This window comes from Hylaeus anthracinus, unplaced genomic scaffold (assembly GCF_026225885.1).
Source record: "Hylaeus anthracinus isolate JK02 unplaced genomic scaffold, UHH_iyHylAnth1.0_haploid 11985, whole genome shotgun sequence".
Classification (NCBI taxonomy): Eukaryota; Metazoa; Arthropoda; class Insecta; order Hymenoptera; family Colletidae; genus Hylaeus; species Hylaeus anthracinus.
The window spans coordinates 4,489,506-4,505,239 of NW_026534333.1; the positions used below are offsets into that span (position 1 = coordinate 4,489,506).

A 15,734-nucleotide genomic window follows, 5' to 3' on the forward strand; every position below is an offset into this window, starting at 1 on the left:
CATTATTGAATTTTTCACCAGACTTTTTCAGTTGTGGCGTTATCTATCGGTGAGAAACTGGAACTATTTCTCGACAAACTTGGGCGGTTTGCCACAGATGGCGTCACTAGAACCAAGAAAAAATAATTAAAATTAAATATTTTTAAAAGGTATTTATTAGCGTAATCATGCATACGCTAATAAATTTTATTATTTTTTACACTCATTATTTAATTTTTTATCAAGGTAATCATAAGGAAAATGAGATATTAAGTTATTTTTTTTTAAAACTTCGTAGGATTATCATTTCATTTACAAATATACATGAATTTTTTATACATAAATAAATGAATGTACAAAATAAAGACGAGTTATTCTGAATAATGATTAAGCAAACTAGTTTTCTAAACAATATTTATATTACTTATTTATTAGGATATATTTACATTGTCTTAATTAACAATTACCACAAATATTATCACGTAATTTAATAATCTGTTAATACCATGAGTACCATTTTATGTCATGCCGTTGTGTATGGAACAATAAATAATCTCTTTTAACGTTTTAGTCAACATGCTCGTGTTGTGCATTACTTTCACGCCATGTGTTCTGGACTAATTCAACAAACTGCTGCCACCATCGGCTTTGCAATGTAAAATATAATGCACACGTTGCGATGAAGACCCACGAAAGAACTAGACAGTAATCTGTTTCATTCGATGGTGTACTAGAAACAGGACCAGCAAAATCCAAAGATGTAACGTATAGCGATCCATTTGATTGTAGATTAGTTATGTGCGTTATAAACCTCCAAAAATATTCGAGCTTGTAGACAGTTCCATTAAACTTTGCCACAGGTTTCCCATTGTGAACAAGCATCAGCGTAGGAACACCGACAATTCCATACTGAGCATTGAAGCTATAAGAACACAAAATGCATCAATTTTATATAATCACGTTCTCTACGTTATTTTTAAATATAGTTCAATATTTCGTAATCTTACTGTTGATATTTTATAGCATCGATTGCCACTGCTTTGATATGTGGAAACGAGCGTGGTATCGCATTGAAATGCGGTGCTGCTTGACTACTAAATATACACCATCTCGCGTAGAATAATACTATTACGCATGTTCCTGGTAATAGTCTACCTTCCTTGTTGTTTATGCTTCTATTCGTTGAACCAGGTTCTAACATTAACAATTTCATTAACCTGGTAGCATTGACGATCTACAATAATGTCAGCAATTATACATGTATAGATAACAAAGAAAATATTCGCCAATGTTGAAATGTTACCTCTACTGGTCCATAGACCTTATCCGTCAAACAATTGACTTTAGTCACATTGGAGGAAGAATTGTTCACTGTCACGTTCGACTCGATGGTTTTATTCTCTTCTATCTGTATCCCTTCTCCTGGGTCAGGATCATTCTCTTGATCCGAATTTTTTGAAGGAATCGATTGTATCACCTCGCATTCGTCCATTCGTCCCAACACATTTATTATTTGAACTAAACAAACAAGAAGAAAAATTACAGGCTGCTCCTTACAATTGAAACGCGATAAAAAAAGAAAGAAAACATTCACGACTTACCTAAAATTATGACAAATAAACACAGGTTTCTTCTAGAGGCGTACATCTTACGTACATAACCTAGAAATTGCACACGCGTCTTCATCAAGAATTCAAAAGCAGATGCATTAAATTAGCGAATGATTTAAACGTGGATTCGAGATGTTCAACGAACGATCATAGTTACGACATGATCTACAACGAGGCACTCGTGACAAACAAATTTTTGCATTATTTTTATTTTCAACTCCGATCATAGGACAAAGAAATAATCGACTATCCGACCCTCGAATTTCGAGGTCGTGTCGATCAACTATATCGCGAGTCGATTTATTATTTACACGATTTAATTTCCTTGCTTTTCGATTCGCGTTGATTCCGCTCGTTCGTCTGAAAATTAAATTAAATTAGTAAATAAGTTTAATAAATTGCTAAGATTACAAAAAAAAAAAATGAGTAACAGGAAATACTTATGTATTTATAAATATATATATATGTATTTGGCGGAAAAATATGATACGCGGTTTTATTCGAGTTTTATTTATTATAACAACTTATAGGAAGTTTGAAAACTAGTATGCCCTTACCTAAATATATTTCTGATACGTACATATAATATATGATAAATAATTAGACTGGGGATCTTTATGCGAAATAAAATTTTCGCGAACGTGCCTACAAAAATTGAACCTAAATAGGAATTTATTTTATTCGGCAAATATTGTAACATGAACTTTACTTTCAATCTTTTTTATATTCTTGCATATTGTTTGCATTTTGTAGTTTCTTACACATTCGAATTTACTATAAATGCATAAAGATCCGAAGTCTAATGATAATATATTCTTGTAGCAATAAACGTTTCTCCGAGCCCGTTTCTCGAGGGCATGCATACGCTTTTCGCATTCAAAGGGTTAATAGACTGTGTATTAGTTATGTTGATAAAGTTGTAAATAATATAGATGTGAACATAATATTATAATGGCGTATTTATTATTAATAAATTATTATCAATATTAATATTAATATTAATAAAAAACGTATTATTAAAAATTGTACTCCACATCCTATACTTTATAATTCTTATATATTATTTATATAGCAGTGAGTATTATAATTCTTATATATTATTTATGTAGCAGTGAGTAAAAAGAGAAATAAGAAATAAAAATGCAGTTGGAAAAAAAAATGTCCAACCAAAGTCTCGAACCCACGAACTTTAGAACATGAACCTGTACCGTAACGCTCACAGCTAAAACAGCTTCTGTTGAGAACTTGAATGTTCCAATATATCTAGTAACCTGTTTAAAGCCATTTTTTATAAAAACGGCTGGCCAGATACCCCTAATATTTTGCACTTTTTTTATGCCCATCAGCTCCCATAATTTAAGCCCGGTCTCGTTGAAAAAGTGCTCCGGATCGCGACCTTCCCTTGTAAGGATCAAACTCGCTGCTTTCGAGTGCGTTCTACGCGCCGCCGGAAGAAGAAGGAAAGGAGGACCAAAGGAAGGAGTAGGAGTCATCGCGCGTATCCAGCCACTTTCATTGTTATTCGATCTGCCTTGATCCGAAGGCGCGAGCCGAACGCTCTATTCGCATCTCACGGAGAAATAAGATTTTTCCACCTATCGGAGACGATTAATCACGCTTCGAAACTTCAGTGAGTACATAAAATTTAATTAGCATCTTTCGCTCTTGAACCGCGCTGTTAGTGCCGCCTTTTCGTTCGCGATAAACGTACACGCTTTCCTTAAGTTGCGTCGCGTCGAATGGGAACTCTTTGCGTTTAGTGAGAATAACTGTGTAGGATAGTTTATTAACCGTTGATATCGTAGACGATAATTGTTTGTTCGATATTAGTCTTAAAGGTGGAATTTACTTCTGACTGTTAAATGGCACATGGGATAGAGGAGTTGCCTGGAAGTCTAATCTCGAAGATCGCGAGATCGAATCTCGATCTTCTCATTCTTCGACTTTCGCAACAATTTTTCATTTGTCGCGTTTTTCTGCCTCGAATTTCATTCGGTTGCGTTTCTATCGTTAAGAAGAGGTGAATTATTCGAGAAAAAAAATGTGAATTCATGGGAAACGTCTGGAAAACGAAATATATCAACATCAAGACGGCCACACCACCTACACATCCGCCCGTATTAGCATACAAAAATACTTGAACTGACCTTATTCTCCGTACGGCCGAGATTCGTTCATTCACTCCGTGCAGACAATGAGATTTCGTATCTGGAGTCGTAAAAAGTTGCGTGTACATCTCGCGTGCGCTATTATACATACAAGTAGCAGCAGCGCGTTTCGATATCGGCCAATTAGGAAATTGGGAAACCCGGCGCGTTGCATCTCTCGCTGGGAAATCGTGCATTGTTTTCCACGCTTGTGACTTCGATAAATCATTTCGACGCACGAGAATACAAGTCGGTGGTTAACAATGGTCTAAAGTTTAGACTCTAAACAAAGGGTCGCGTTTAGAGAATTAAGCAGAATTCGTAGAGCAATCTCGAAGCTGAAAAGAAATTAATGTCGCGATGGCATCGATATCATCGAATTGTAAAAGTTGCAGTTTCCGTTGTCGATGAGAAATATCGGTGAGAATCGGTGAGAAATATCGCGATACGGAGCCGAGGAGAATTAAATAGCAATCGACGAACAGAATGGAGGTAGCTCGCGTTGAACAAGGCGTCCGAATTATACTTCCTGGTTTCACTCGATTGTCGCTGAAACAAACGGAAGGAAGACGCATTCATGCTCTGTTTCAGCGGCTCGTATTCACTGAGTTTCTACAGGATACGTCCGCGGAGATATTTTAATAGCGTTCGGCCACGTAGATGCGTCTTCTTTGCCATCGAAATGTCATCGCTGGCGTTGTTTACAATAGGTAGATTCACAGGGATGTCCCCTTGGGTTTGGTTAACGCGATAATAACGATATCAAAGTGCCGACAGTGACGAAGTAATGACCGGAATGCGGATTTTATGCATTCATTTATCACTTACGGCAATACGGGAGACGTGAAACATATATACGTAATGTATGGACGTATACGTAATACGACGCGTACATATTATATGTACATATTATATATATAATGTGTACACGTCGTATTACTCGTTGAATAAATAATTTCTCGTTGAAAAATTTAAATGTAGGATTTGAATGTGAATTCAGACCCTGCAAAACTTTTGAACCGGCCCTGCGTGCATTTATTATATTAGTTTGCATAAAATCCACAGTATAGTAATAATGCAAGTGGAAGTAAAGAGTACAAGCACCAAATTAGCGAGGTTTTTTGGATAAATTAAAAAAGAAAATCCTACAGTCCTGTTTGGGAAATTTTTGATCTTTAGATTACGGTTTATGTAGGTGATGTCGGCGTTGAAGCTACCAGCGGCCTTGTCGTTGGTGTTCCTGACGGTCAGTTTCGGCCGCGCAAATATTGGGAATTGGGAAGCCTGCGGCGGAAGATTGGAGCGTGCCCTGGATGCACTTCACAGAGACTCCGTTAGAAGAAACAGATTGGAGGAGGAAGAAGCTGGAACGTCCTATCAGCAAGAACTTCGTTCTGCACCACTTGAGATGTCAGTCTCCCGGATTGCTGTTAAAGTAATATTTATTGCGCGTATCGCATTAAAATCCTCGCAGGAGAGTCGGTATCGCCCAATTTTCCAGAGTTTCTTATAAAATGTCACGCTATATTTTGCTTGAGGGTAGTTGTGTTATGCTGCATTGTGATTTGTTGTCGTATGAACAACAATACCACTTTATTATTCCATTAAATCGTTCCTACCTATACCATCATTATATCATTCGTGTCTTCATTTTCAACAAAACGATCTTCCATATGAGCTCTATGGCCTTGTTCTGCACAAAGCAGCAATATATCCTTGCTTAAGATTATCGTATGCATAATTTGCTGCAAAAATTCGAATAACTAAATACTGCAATTAAAAAGCCTATAAATAGGCTCCCGGTAAATAAAATGTTAACCGTCGTTTCGATGTTCCAGCTGCCGCAGGGTGACGCAGAGACTGGGAATCCATGGGCAAGAGTAGAGAAGTGCGTCTACGAGCCCAGCAACAATTCCCTGAAGACACGAGTAATGTTCAACGACCTCTCGGTATCTGGCATGGTGTCGCTGATGCCGAGAGACCATCAGCCACCGATTCCAGCCGAGTCCTGCAAGATGACGTTGAGACTTCGTCGAGCAGGCATCGATTTCTTAACCAATCCTATCGCTCGCGGCAGGGGACAGATGCGAATTCGAACGGAGTCTAGTTTCCTGGAGCCCAGGTTCGCCTCTATTTACGCCTACGACTGCCACGCGAGGCGTTTGGACAAGCAGATCAAGAGGCAGGACAAGTGGCCGCCGTTTCATCCCCATCGCGACGAGGTAAGACAATTTAACGCGTTGTTTATATTAAATTTATTTCTCTGTGCAATTAGAAATGGTGCGATTCAACATTCGTGGTAGCATTTATTTTTACGACCTCCTTAGAATTTGCCACTCGTATCCAGATGAATTTTTGTGAGCGCCTCACCTACGGAAATAATTCATTTAATTTCTCAGTGGAAATCCTTGTTACGCTAACAAGGATTCTATGTGAAAGAATCACATAGTAGTGTGCAAAATGGGGAATTGATGATATCCCCATGAACTTAAAACTCGAGAACTCGAACCTTATCGGAGCTACTTAGCAGCCAACGCGTTAACGAACGTGGCTCGGTTTATTTAGTTACTTTCTTCAGTTTCTCGTGATTAATCTTGAAGTTAAAGTTTAATCTTGAAGTTAAAACGGTCGTTATCTCCCACAGTTCACCGTGCTGTCGCTACCACCGGCCAATGACTACGAGGCAGCGGAGCCACGTCAGTTAGTCGGCGTTTCCAAGGAAGTGGATGTCGTAATCCCGGACGAGACGCGTCAGTCTCGGTTCCTAAGTCGGCCAGTTTCAAAATTGGGCATTTGGCGAAAGAACGTATGGCTCACCAAGCCGGCATCCCGCGAAAGGAGGGATCTCCTGCGGTCGGGTGTCCTCGAGGGTCCTCCGAGCGTCCACCGCTTTCCAGGATCTGTCGAAACGGCTAGGAAAGTCGGTCGTCGCTCGAGGAGGGTCTCGAGATCAACAGCGACGATCACTCCTCAGGATTTCGCCACCGCGTTGACCAGGAAGAGGCTCGGAACGAACGAAACCAGCAACTGCACCGAACGCGAGGAAAGTTTGGAGAACGCCACGGATATTTTCTTAACGTGCGCGAACAACAGCGAACTGAAGACTAATTTCAAGAGGGAGTACAGCTATAGCGCGATCAGCGACGACGATCCACCCGAGACCAGGCAGCTGTACGTCGACGAGAGTTTGGACAACATCTTTCCGGTTGATCTAGAGAACGACAGCAGAAGTTGGCAGTCCAAGGAGCACATAGCCAGAGAGATGGAGGACGTGTTTCTGAGAGGTGCTAGCCAAGCATTGACCAGATACATCGAGAGACAGCTCCATCCAGCTATCAAAGAAACCCTCATGCTCTCCATGGGGTACACTATCAGCTATGGATAAGGCGCCACCTTGTCTTCGTTTGTCGTTAACGGTTCTTAAGGTGTTAGTCGCAGGCAGGAAAATGAAAACGAACACTTTCTTGTGTGTTTCTTTCTGAACAATTCTTTTATAGTTCTTTAAGACATACTTTGTGATATATTTACATTTCATTAATGAAAATTATTATTTAATACTTAAAAAAACACACACACAAGAAATTGTCCGTTTTCATTTTCCTGACTACGACTAACCCCTTAAGGTAGTTGTTTCGAGATGGTCACGCTCAATTGTATTAGGTGAACCGGAAAATAATGTCGTTTTTTGCAATTTTAAATACTTGTTTATCGTTCATCAGCTCATTGATTTTTATCGATCTGGCATTGGCAATTTGCACACTAGATGGCAAAAGGCGTTAAATAAATTCACGGAACAACTACTAGTAACTTTTTAGAGTAAGAAATAGTACGTACGTGTTTCCATACAACGAATACTGTATTTAGAAACTGTGTATATAAGGGTGTTTAGTACAGGGTGTTCATCGAACACGGGGTGTTTAGTGAACATTCGGAGATAATTCTACAGACGAGAATCGAATCGAAATTAAATTAAACAAGAACGACGAAGGTGTATTCGAGGCTTTTCTATTAGGTCGACGTAAAAATAAGTTTGTTTTTTGTATGGTTCGATAAGTTTCTTTGCAAAGGCATTTTTAGTGCGCGTCCTTAAAGTACCGTCCTTAAAGTACTGCGTTAACAGAAAACAATGTTCTACTTTGCAGAGCATTTTATAAATAAAAGCATACTTCAAAGAGGTCTCTCTTTTGTAAACTTACTACCGTTTGAAAATTCTTTTAAACGTCCCATTCGTTCCCAACAGAGTTTCCATAAATTGGAGTCAGCAATCGATACGAATTACGAAATGATCCGAAGTGCTCTCGGAAGTAAAACGCGCATGCCAAACAATCCCACTTGACAACGAAACGTTAGCGCGATCAGCGGTGACAGTCGCTGAAAGAGGGTGGCAGGTTATCGAATTCCGCCCTTTTATCGTTTTCAACGTCGCGGCTCCATCGGATGGAGCAAAGGGAGAATCGAGCTTTTCTGTTTCAAAAAGTAAGTAGCGCGCTTCTCGCCTCGAATTACGCGCTGCCGCGGGCCGTCGAATGAATTTTATTCATAAAAGCTTGATCTTTGTTTGCTTTTTCTCATTAAAAATGAGAAGTTACGTTGCCTTTATTGTTGATTACAAATTTCTTTCTAAAAGTTTATTCCGCGAGGGATCGAGTAGAGCGACGAACTTCCTTTTGACGGTTTTGACAGTTTCGACAGTGATAGTTTTCCTTTTATGTTAAGTTTTTATTAAATGCGAGTACTTCCTTAATTTTTCCCTTCAGCAAGGCGCGAAAGCGCTAGCTTTTCCAGGTGAATAGCCTACCAGGTGAAAGGCTGAGCTTGAATAAAGCACGAGGTGAATCAAAGGAGAATGTCCGACGCGCAGAGATGCTCCAAGCCACGCAGGATTGGCGGGAAAAGCCGTAAGAGGGGCGCGGCGACCACCAGACAGCGTGCAAACTTCTTCAGGTGATCGACCGAAACGTACAGGGCGTTTACAGAAACGTGAAACCGTTTTTCTCGCGAACAATTTTTTCGTGGGAATATGTCAAACTACAGCGTGCAGCTTAACACTTTCTACGCCTAACAAATTACGCATTAAAATTACTCTTCGTGTTTCTGTTTTGTTCTCGTGATACAGAACACGGTATTACTTCACCAAAGGCCATGAACACTTGGGCGAACCGCGAAATGTCAACGAGGAGCAATCGCCGTTCCTTTACCCTCCCTGCTCCCTCATGTTCTCTTATTTTCAATACTGGAAAGCGAGGAAACGCACGTCGGACTTGGAACAGAGGAAGGGAGTTGCCAGAACAGCACGGAAAAACGATATCTTGCGGACGCTTCGCGTATGTGTTACAGTTTATGCGTTACATGTTTTAAAGAAAGGAGCTTGAGCTTGAGCTTTGTTTAGTAACTTCAGTTATTCCACTGGAGCCATACATCGCGATATAATTATTTCCATCCTACTTAACACAACTTTGCTTTACTTAACTTTAGGCTTTAACCTTAATTTTGGGCTTCTACGGAAGCTAACACTAGTTAACGCTAACCTTAACGCTTAGTACATTACATTTGCATCGTTTTTGTATTTTGTTACACATCTGTACATAGCTGCAGCGCCTGAGGGTTAAAGAAAGGAACGCTGACGAATTATAGATAAAAATATTCCCTTGGTATCGGTCAAGGTGGACGTGGAGATCGAGAAGTTGGAGGCGAAGAAACACAAAGACCCAGACGAAGCGATAGCTATTACCGACGTGGATCCAGAATTCTTCCAAGGACTCTCTGGGAGGGTGGTAAAGGAAAGATTTTCTGTACACACGTACGTGAACGACAACCGCGAGATTCTGAAGACCAGGTTGCTAGCTGGCCAGGCATTGGACGACTGTATTCGTATAGAGCAGCAATTCGTGGAGGAGCAGAAGAGACTGGATAAGTGCAAGGTAGGATTGACTGGATAAATGCAAGATGATGATTGATTGATGGATACGATTCTGCCGACTGCTTTTTTTCTCGAACCTCTTTCTCTTTCACTCTCTGCACTTTTCTACGTTCGACTGGTTAAATCCAATGTTTGGGTCCCCATTTTCTTTCATTTATCCAGTTTTTACTGTACTCTCGAGGTGAAGGTAAGGTAGTTCTGTGAAAGAAGTCATCGAAACCAGTCACACGAGTGTCTCCTCTAAAAAAGTTAAATCATATAAATCGTATCTTAATTCTACACCCATCCTCAAATTTTACCTTAAAAATGGTTGCACACATATTCTCTACATTAAATGTTCGAAGGTTTGACAGCCAAGTGAAAGGGTTAATACTATTCCTACCACGACCGGTCAAATGACCGTTTTTAACATTTCGATTAGAATTTTCTATTAGAATTTCCTACAACGTAATTGAATCTCTCAAAGACTCGATTCCGGCATATAAAATAAATCTTATAAAGTCGTTACAAGAGGAAAGATCAGTTACGTTTCTTCCCGTAGCGTCGTTATCGTCTCTACGTGAGTGGTTTCGAGGAGTTCCTGTCGAAGGATCACGAGGAGAGCATGAAGATCCTGGTTCAGGCGGAGGAGGAGATGAGGCTGACCAAAGAGGTGAGCGACAAGAGGAACCAGCTTTCGAAGGAATACGGCCAGGTCAGGCTAGAAGTGTACTTCTGGGAGGAAAATTGGAGGACGGTGAAGATGTGCCAGAGGTTCCTGTACCAGGTGTCGCCAATCTCCTGGCGCGTGGAACACGACTGGATTCATCGGTCCGAATCGGGCGAGAACATCGTCTCCGACAGCGCGGACGATTTATTCGGTCGATACAGAATGGTGGACGAAGTCGCGTCGCTCGACACTTTGATAGGTGATTCTCGTCACCTTCTCGCCCTTCGTGCGACTCTACAACGTCGACTTGACCCGTAACTTATTTTTAGATCTCGCGTTGGTCGATCGCGCGATCGCGGAACAATGTATTATTTAACGGACAACGAATACGTATCCAAAAGCAACCGCGAGGCCATTTTCACCTGTTACAGATTTGTTCGAGCGGGATATATTAGACGCGGGGGCAACCGAAATGTACTTCGAGGATCCGTTCGACCTGATTCGAGTGTTCAGAACGATAGAAACCCAGAACCTGAACGCGCTGATCCATCTGGAGTCGTTGGCGGAGCCTATGACGGAGATGCTGGCGACGATCGAGACCGCCGAAGAGCAGATCCAGTCGGAAGTCGACGAACTCGTCAGCGAAATCGACGAGCTTCGAGTAATTGTCCATATAGGCTCCTCTAAAGATTTCCTTTCGAATTCTCGCGTGTCGTTGGGGAGCCGAGTGCATCGATCTGTGGTCGTTTGTTCAGAGTTCCATCCGGAAGCTGGAAGCCAGAGCGGTGGAGTTGGAGAAGTACGCGAACGTGCTCTTGGCGGGCATGTTTCGTGACTCCGTGTGCTCCGACGAAGTGCTGCGTTTTCAAGTGTTCATCGAGGACGCTTACGAGACCTGCATCGCGCCGAACGACGCCAATCTGGACAGTTTCTCGATGATGAAATGGATCGAGAAGACCCACGAGGAGCTCAACTTGGAACTGGACACGCTGCCGCCGGATGTGGTGCAGGTTTGCGAGAGGGAAGGCTTCCGGCAGGAGTTGAAAGCGATGCAGGAAACGGAGGAAGCGGCCAAGAAGGTCAGTCTCGGCTAATGTTTCTTTTTTTTTACTTTATAAATACAAATATTCGTCATTCAAATTGACATTTCAAGGTCAACATTATATAGGTCAATGAATTCGTCTTGAGATAAGCTACGTGTCTAGCGTGAAAAAAAACTATGTTTCCATTAAAAAAAACAAAGGTGACCTTCAAATCTCGGAGGCGCCTCCACCTAGAAAAAAAAAAAACAGTGTTAAACATTTTTTTCGAATGATGAATATTTTGCGAGATAATCGCGTGGAAAGATTATAATGAGACACCATGTATTATTTCCACACCTGTAAACGTAACCTAACGAGCCACGAGCCTAACGATATTCTCCGTTTCGTAGTTCGAGCTGATGCTTCGGTTACTGGCTTCCTTGAAGCGTGTCATGGAGCCACCGACGATAAAGATGCGGCCTCTAATGTGGCGTTCCGAGCCATCGAGTCAAAGGGCCAAACGGATACCTCCGCCGCCAGAACCCACCGACGAGGAGTGGCAGTATTTGAACTTCTTCTCCAACTATTGCAAACAAGAAGACTTCGCCACCTATCGTTCCCAATTCCCGGACGATTTCGACCTAACTTTCCGTACCAGACGTCGCAAGAGCATCGCTGAAAACAGTCGAACCTCTGTCGCCGAAGACAAGAAAACTTCTGACGAATGATCGACAGGATCGACGTCTTTAAAACGTCTTTAATTCGAGGAATTCGCTATTGGCTAACGATATCTTCGCACGGTAGACAAAATCGGTAAAATATCATCGTTTATTATAACACGTTCACCGGCGATAATCGTGAAAATTCCTACGAAGCTAATTAAAGGGCCAGACAGAAGCAACCAGTCGAAGCGAAGCTCGGCGATTTCTTTCTTCGCTCTCTCAATTACTCATTCGACGCGTTTCCACGACTACGATATCAATCTCGCAGACGAGATCGTGAATAATGTACGACGTTTTCGGTCTGGTTGAATCTTCGGCGTCCAATTACGTAATTGAATTAATCAACTCCGTGGATGTCGACGCACGGAGACGAACGCATAGTTACCGATTCCGTCTACTGCGTTCGCTGTGCTTAAATTATGTCAAACATTTGCATAGCGCTACGTGCTTATTCTGATATAATATTTTTATTATTATCATTATTTCACTGTATTATTTTACTATTTTAATAATATTATTACGTTTCTGTATTACCGTATACGTAATTGTATTCAAACTTGTATTCATTACCGCCACGCATTTGGAATGAATCTCGTTAGTTTCTCAATGAAAGACTCCTGTGACCCATTTCTGGACGACCGACGCGTTCAAGAAAATTTAATAGAAAGAAACGACGTATCGGCCGTGCGTCAACGGAAAATTTTCTTTTGCTCCAGTATTCTCGACGCTCAATTTCTTTTTAGGCGCGCGGGAGTAAAATGGAGTGAAAGTTCTATTCGCGAGGCCAGCATAATGGCTCGGCTAACTACACGCGTAAAATTCTTTCTTGATGGAGGTTAATTTATGGACACAGTGTTCGACTGAAAGGAGCGTAACTGATCGCGAACTTTCTCACGATGGAGGCACGAAAAAACAGGTTAATCTCGCTGTTAACGACAAGAACAATTAACGCCCGTTCGCGGCAGCTGGTCCGTTTGGCTACGTACTTTCCTATCTTACTTTCGGTTGACTGACTAGTCTCGATGAAATTTTTGTTGGCGATGATAGGCTCCTACAGTATCAAAAGGTTTGCCAAAACGCACAGACCATGGATTATACGTAATTTTGTTTCGGTTGCACTCATTTCTAACCCAATCGAACCAACTAGGCTTAGAGACAATTGAATGCAAGAATATGTCGCGCGGTACTGAAATGAATAATGCATGAAACAATTGTATATAATTGATGTATTATATACTATTTATGTTATATATATTTATATGTACTTATGTAATATGTATATAATTATTTCATGCATTATTGTGCATGCAATATATATTATATACATTTCTATAATTTTATGATTGTATATATACATACACAATTGTATATAATTTATATACTATATATATTTCTATATACACTAATTGTTTGTGATGTATATCGTATGTACATCATTATGTATACGATATATATATATATATATATATATATATATATATATATATATTATATGTATTTATATAACTTTATGGTACAATTTACAATTGTATATAATTTATATATTATATTACATACAAGAACTGTGGACAAATGTTTAAGAACGGTAGTTCGCAAGTAGCAGCGAACGAACAAATTAATTATTTAGGATTCGTCCGTCCGTTTTCAATTGAACAAAGTTAAATTGGCCGCTGGTAATCTCCCCCACTTTTGGGTCAGCGAACCTAGCGCTAAGTTGTCTCCCCTCCTGGCTGCACATTCGGGTTAATTAGGTTCATTAAACTTGATGGGCAGTGGCAAGGGCGAGCACGAGCTCTTAGCGTCTTCGTTCGTACTCGATACTCGAAACAACGTCTTCGACTTGAACGAGGAAAAATTATAATTGCATCGGGCTCCGCTGGCTCCGATCCGAAATAGTTGTTTCGAGATAGTTCATATTTCATACTTAATCGTACTCTTTCGATTCATATTTAATGGAAGTATAATCAAGCGAAGATACTCGTTAGAATTCTCCGTTAAATAAATTCACGGAGGAACTACCATAACGAAATGTCAATTACACGTGCCCACAGAGGGTTGCAAAAATACTTGGTCATATTGTTACGCCGGAGGGTTGAAACACGAGAATCCATGTTAAACTATATGTAACGTTTATTAACAAACTTTAACTTTTAACGATTTAATAATAATTCAACGATAAACTTAGAGACTTGTAGCGATACGTCTTCTCTCTTTGAGATCTCGAATCGCTCTCTTCTATTTTAAAAGTTTGCCGCTTCCTGGCAACCGGAAGCGCGGGAACTCGTTTCACACCGTCGCGACGATGTAACTCGGAACTGTAGCGCGGCATCTTCATACTGTCGCAACGATATTATTTTACCATCGATAATATTCGCACGTTATTATCTCATTTTATTATTCGTACCGTCACCGCGCGGAGAAAATAATCGTATTAGTTAATTAATAATGAAAACGAAAACTGTCTTCGATCTCTTCCTTTTGCCGTGTATCGAAAAAGTGCTCGGAATTGGCAAGAATAATTAGCGCCGTCGAGTCGAGTACCACGCGCGGGCCTGACACGCGAAACCAAAGTTTCTTCTTCGGCGTACACAAAGCGTCCTCTTGTTTGCACTTTCCGTCGCAACTGTACGCACATGTGCGCATCTAAATATATTCGCACGCGGTGCACGTGGCGCGCCGCCCACACTCAAACGATGCCTGCGCATTTATTCCACGATGATCCGAGGAAAGCATTCGCGTCTGAAGAACACTCGCCGAACGGTTTTCTGTGAAAAAATCTGCTCGTTGAATAATTCGTCTTTCTTTCCGCGCCGCGCTTCGGAATCTAAAAAGGCGGGGGAAACGGCACCGAAAACGTCAGGTTTGTAGACGGCATTATTTAGAAAGGATAATTACTTTCTCTTTCATTTTTTGTTTACTTCTGCAGATGAGAATACTCGACGCAGACTTCCTTCGAGTATCTCGAATGCAAAGCGACGACTCTGATCACCCTCTTCCGGCAATTATGCTCAGTACTCGTTCTCTCCTACGTTGGTAGACAAATGACTATTTCTGGATCGTCTGACATCAAATCTAAACGCCTCGAATGCCGTCTATTACGCTCTCGCGTATGCTTCAGCTTGTTAAATTTACAAAAGATTTCTTTGTGCTGCTATAGATACGTACGTATGTTGTTTCGAGACGGTCGCGTTCAACGGTCGGAAATCGTCAATTGGAAACTTTTGTAAAGCGTTACTGTTGGGTAAACCTTGATTGATCAATTTAAATCGAAATAGGCTTGTATGATTCATACAGGCAGTCCCGTAAATATTCGTACCCTACATGTCTATCGAAGACATTTTTTTCGTGTTTCCAAGTGTATGTTTATACTATAAATATACGCACGTATGAGCTTATTCGTATACATATTTATAATGTAAAGTCTAACTTCTTCATCGGGCGGCGTGTACCACCGGTGGCTCACATTTGTGTGTCCCTTTGGGCGGAGTGTACCACCGGTGGTTCGCGCTCGCGTGTCTATCAGACGACGCGTACCACCGCGCCGCCTCATGGGCGAGAAACACAAATGGAAGCCGCACGTGTTAAATAAATCCATGGAAAACAACCTCAACCGATCAATTAAACGAAACGTTGCGGTAGATATCTCCACGGGAAGACTCGCCGATACAAACTCGCCACAAAGACA

The 15,734-nt window shown here is 41.0% G+C and overlaps 3 protein-coding genes across 3 annotated transcripts; 2 read left to right on the forward strand and 1 right to left on the reverse strand.

The window, feature by feature from the left end:
* Positions 1-316: 316 nt before the first annotated feature.
* Positions 317-1,860, reverse strand: LOC128887137 (thioredoxin domain-containing protein 15). The gene is made up of 4 exons (XM_054142671.1): positions 1,581-1,860; positions 1,283-1,497; positions 987-1,213; positions 317-901 (listed from the first exon to the last, which is right to left on the reverse strand). Exons 1-4 carry the CDS (start codon positions 1,663-1,665, stop codon positions 547-549), a joined length of 882 nt encoding a protein of 293 aa, XP_053998646.1. The 5' UTR covers positions 1,666-1,860; the 3' UTR covers positions 317-546.
* A 729-nt stretch (positions 1,861-2,589) lies between these two features.
* LOC128887125 (uncharacterized) lies at positions 2,590-7,140 on the forward strand. The gene is made up of 4 exons (XM_054142636.1): positions 2,590-3,219; positions 4,932-5,171; positions 5,575-5,958; positions 6,381-7,140. The coding sequence occupies exons 2-4, from the start codon at positions 4,935-4,937 to the stop codon at positions 7,119-7,121; spliced, it is 1,362 nt and encodes a 453-aa protein (XP_053998611.1). The 5' UTR covers positions 2,590-3,219; positions 4,932-4,934; the 3' UTR covers positions 7,122-7,140.
* Positions 7,141-7,338: 198 nt separating this feature from the next.
* On the forward strand, positions 7,339-13,235 carry LOC128887143 (uncharacterized). The gene is made up of 7 exons (XM_054142684.1): positions 7,339-8,680; positions 8,853-9,060; positions 9,400-9,657; positions 10,198-10,564; positions 10,737-10,966; positions 11,061-11,384; positions 11,738-13,235. The coding sequence occupies exons 1-7, from the start codon at positions 8,583-8,585 to the stop codon at positions 12,053-12,055; spliced, it is 1,803 nt and encodes a 600-aa protein (XP_053998659.1). The 5' UTR covers positions 7,339-8,582; the 3' UTR covers positions 12,056-13,235.
* Positions 13,236-15,734: the final 2,499 nt, after the last annotated feature.

Coding starts and splice junctions, on each gene's coding strand:
- LOC128887143 (XM_054142684.1), top strand. CDS start 8,583: ATGTCCGACGCGCAGAGATGCTCCAAGCCACGCAGGATTGGCGGGAAA. Junction 9,658..10,197: donor AGAGACTGGATAAGTGCAAG/GTAGGATTGACT, acceptor TTCTTCCCGTAG/CGTCGTTATCGTCTCTACGT. Junction 11,385..11,737: donor CGGAGGAAGCGGCCAAGAAG/GTCAGTCTCGGC, acceptor TCCGTTTCGTAG/TTCGAGCTGATGCTTCGGTT.
- LOC128887125 (XM_054142636.1), top strand. CDS start 4,935: ATGTCGGCGTTGAAGCTACCAGCGGCCTTGTCGTTGGTGTTCCTGACG. Junction 5,172..5,574: donor TCTCCCGGATTGCTGTTAAA/GTAATATTTATT, acceptor TCGATGTTCCAG/CTGCCGCAGGGTGACGCAGA. Junction 5,959..6,380: donor TTCATCCCCATCGCGACGAG/GTAAGACAATTT, acceptor TATCTCCCACAG/TTCACCGTGCTGTCGCTACC.
- LOC128887137 (XM_054142671.1), bottom strand. CDS start 1,665: ATGAAGACGCGTGTGCAATTTCTAGGTTATGTACGTAAGATGTACGCC. Junction 1,498..1,580: donor TTTATTTGTCATAATTTTAG/GTAAGTCGTGAA, acceptor TTGTTTGTTTAG/TTCAAATAATAAATGTGTTG. Junction 902..986: donor GATGCTATAAAATATCAACA/GTAAGATTACGA, acceptor GTGTTCTTATAG/CTTCAATGCTCAGTATGGAA.